The sequence below is a fragment of the Brachypodium distachyon genome, chromosome 3, assembly GCF_000005505.3.
Source record: "Brachypodium distachyon strain Bd21 chromosome 3, Brachypodium_distachyon_v3.0, whole genome shotgun sequence".
NCBI classification, from domain to species: domain Eukaryota; kingdom Viridiplantae; phylum Streptophyta; class Magnoliopsida; order Poales; family Poaceae; genus Brachypodium; species Brachypodium distachyon.
Genome location: NC_016133.3, coordinates 19304083 through 19305600, shown reverse-complemented (window position 1 = coordinate 19305600; position 1518 = coordinate 19304083). Strand labels below are relative to the sequence as shown.

Below are 1518 nucleotides of genomic sequence, written 5' to 3'. Positions count from 1 at the left end.
TTGAAGATTCAACAATATACTTCTAAGTGAACACGATACAATTAACGGATCACATTTACTTGAATTCAACAGATGGATAATGGCGATTTTGAGTTTTCTTTCTCAACATGATTTCCTCCTGTCTGATAAAAAAAACAATACCCATTAAACTTTCATTTGTCCTTCCAGTAAACTTTAATGTATACTAATGTGGATAACAAAAATCCGCAAAATAACCTTTATCAAATTCACAAATGTCATATATCTTTCGATCATTATATCATTACATCTATAATCGCATTCATGATATCAAAATGCTATTAAGACTAGAATATATTCAGCAAATTCACTAATTTCACAATAACAATAGCCATATACACAAATTGGCACCTTTATTTCGTCCACAATCGACAAGTAACTATGAAATTGAGAAAACAAGACATGACTCTAGTCGGAGTCCGATCCCGACTCCGCGTCCGAGTCCGAGTCCGGCGTGACACCGAGGCAGTAGGAGAGGTAGGCGTCGACGCAGGCGTTACTTGACCTGCTCCTCGGAGAGCTCGCGGGCGTCCCACCTGCTGACGCCGACCCGCCTGGCCTTCTTCACCCCGCCCGACCCGAGGAGCCGCTCCGCCATGCGCTCCATGGAGGTGTTCCCCATGCCGGTCACGGCGCGCAGTTCCCTGGTGCACCTGACCTCCAGCCCGTGGTGGGCGCCGAGCTTGCGGCAGTCGGACCCGAAGCCCACGAAGGCCACGCGCGGGTCGTCCAGGAAGCGCCGGAGCACGGCGGGGGTCGCACCGTCGTCTGCATATTTGGCCGCCTGCGCGATCTGGAACACCAGACAGCGCTGCCCGCTGCAAAGCTGCACCGTGCCCGGCCGCGGCTCGGACTCTGATTCCTCGTCAGAGGACTCTGATTCGTCGTCGGAGGAGGAGCCGAGGAAAGGAGGCGTCCACTGAACGCCCATGCCGACGGTGAGCCCCTTGCCGGAGTTGAGGCGCTGGCGGCCCCGCCAGAGCGTGGTGTAGATCCAGCGGCGCGCGACGGCTGGGCTCGCCGTGACGGTGGCGAGGACGGTGCGCCCCGCGACGAGCACCTCGTAGTCGTCTTGTGTCCGCGTGGAGCGACGGAGCCGCGCTGAAACGGCTCCGGCGGCGGCCATGGCTAGATCCGGCCGGCAGTTCGTTGGTTTCGTCCCCCACAGATCACACGCACATATACCCCCTGCGGCGCCGCAACTGCTGCTACGATCCGCTCGGGAGTCGGAACAAACAACCACGCGACAACACGGATGCAGTTTCTGGTTTTCCCAGGCTCCCAGCCGGCCCGTTTCCTTTCCATCTAGACTAGAGTCGACTAGGAATCACAAGTCACAACACACATTTAGCGGTTACGTACCAATTTGCAAAAAAAAAAAAGGTAACTCCATAATGCACGTTCAAAGTTGATTTGTGAAAGGTCGTCCCTTAAATTTGAAGAAAAGTCTATTTTAAACCCTGACTTCCTAGACAAAATCTGAATTGGACCTTAACCTTC

At 53.3% G+C, this 1518-nt stretch overlaps 1 protein-coding gene across 1 annotated transcript; it reads right to left on the bottom strand.

The window, feature by feature from the left end:
* Nucleotides 1-345: 345 nt before the first annotated feature.
* On the bottom strand, nucleotides 346-1241 carry LOC104584090. The gene has a single exon (XM_010238213.2). The coding sequence runs from the start codon at nucleotides 1142-1144 to the stop codon at nucleotides 515-517; it is 630 nt and encodes a 209-aa protein (XP_010236515.1). The 5' UTR covers nucleotides 1145-1241; the 3' UTR covers nucleotides 346-514.
* Nucleotides 1242-1518: the final 277 nt, after the last annotated feature.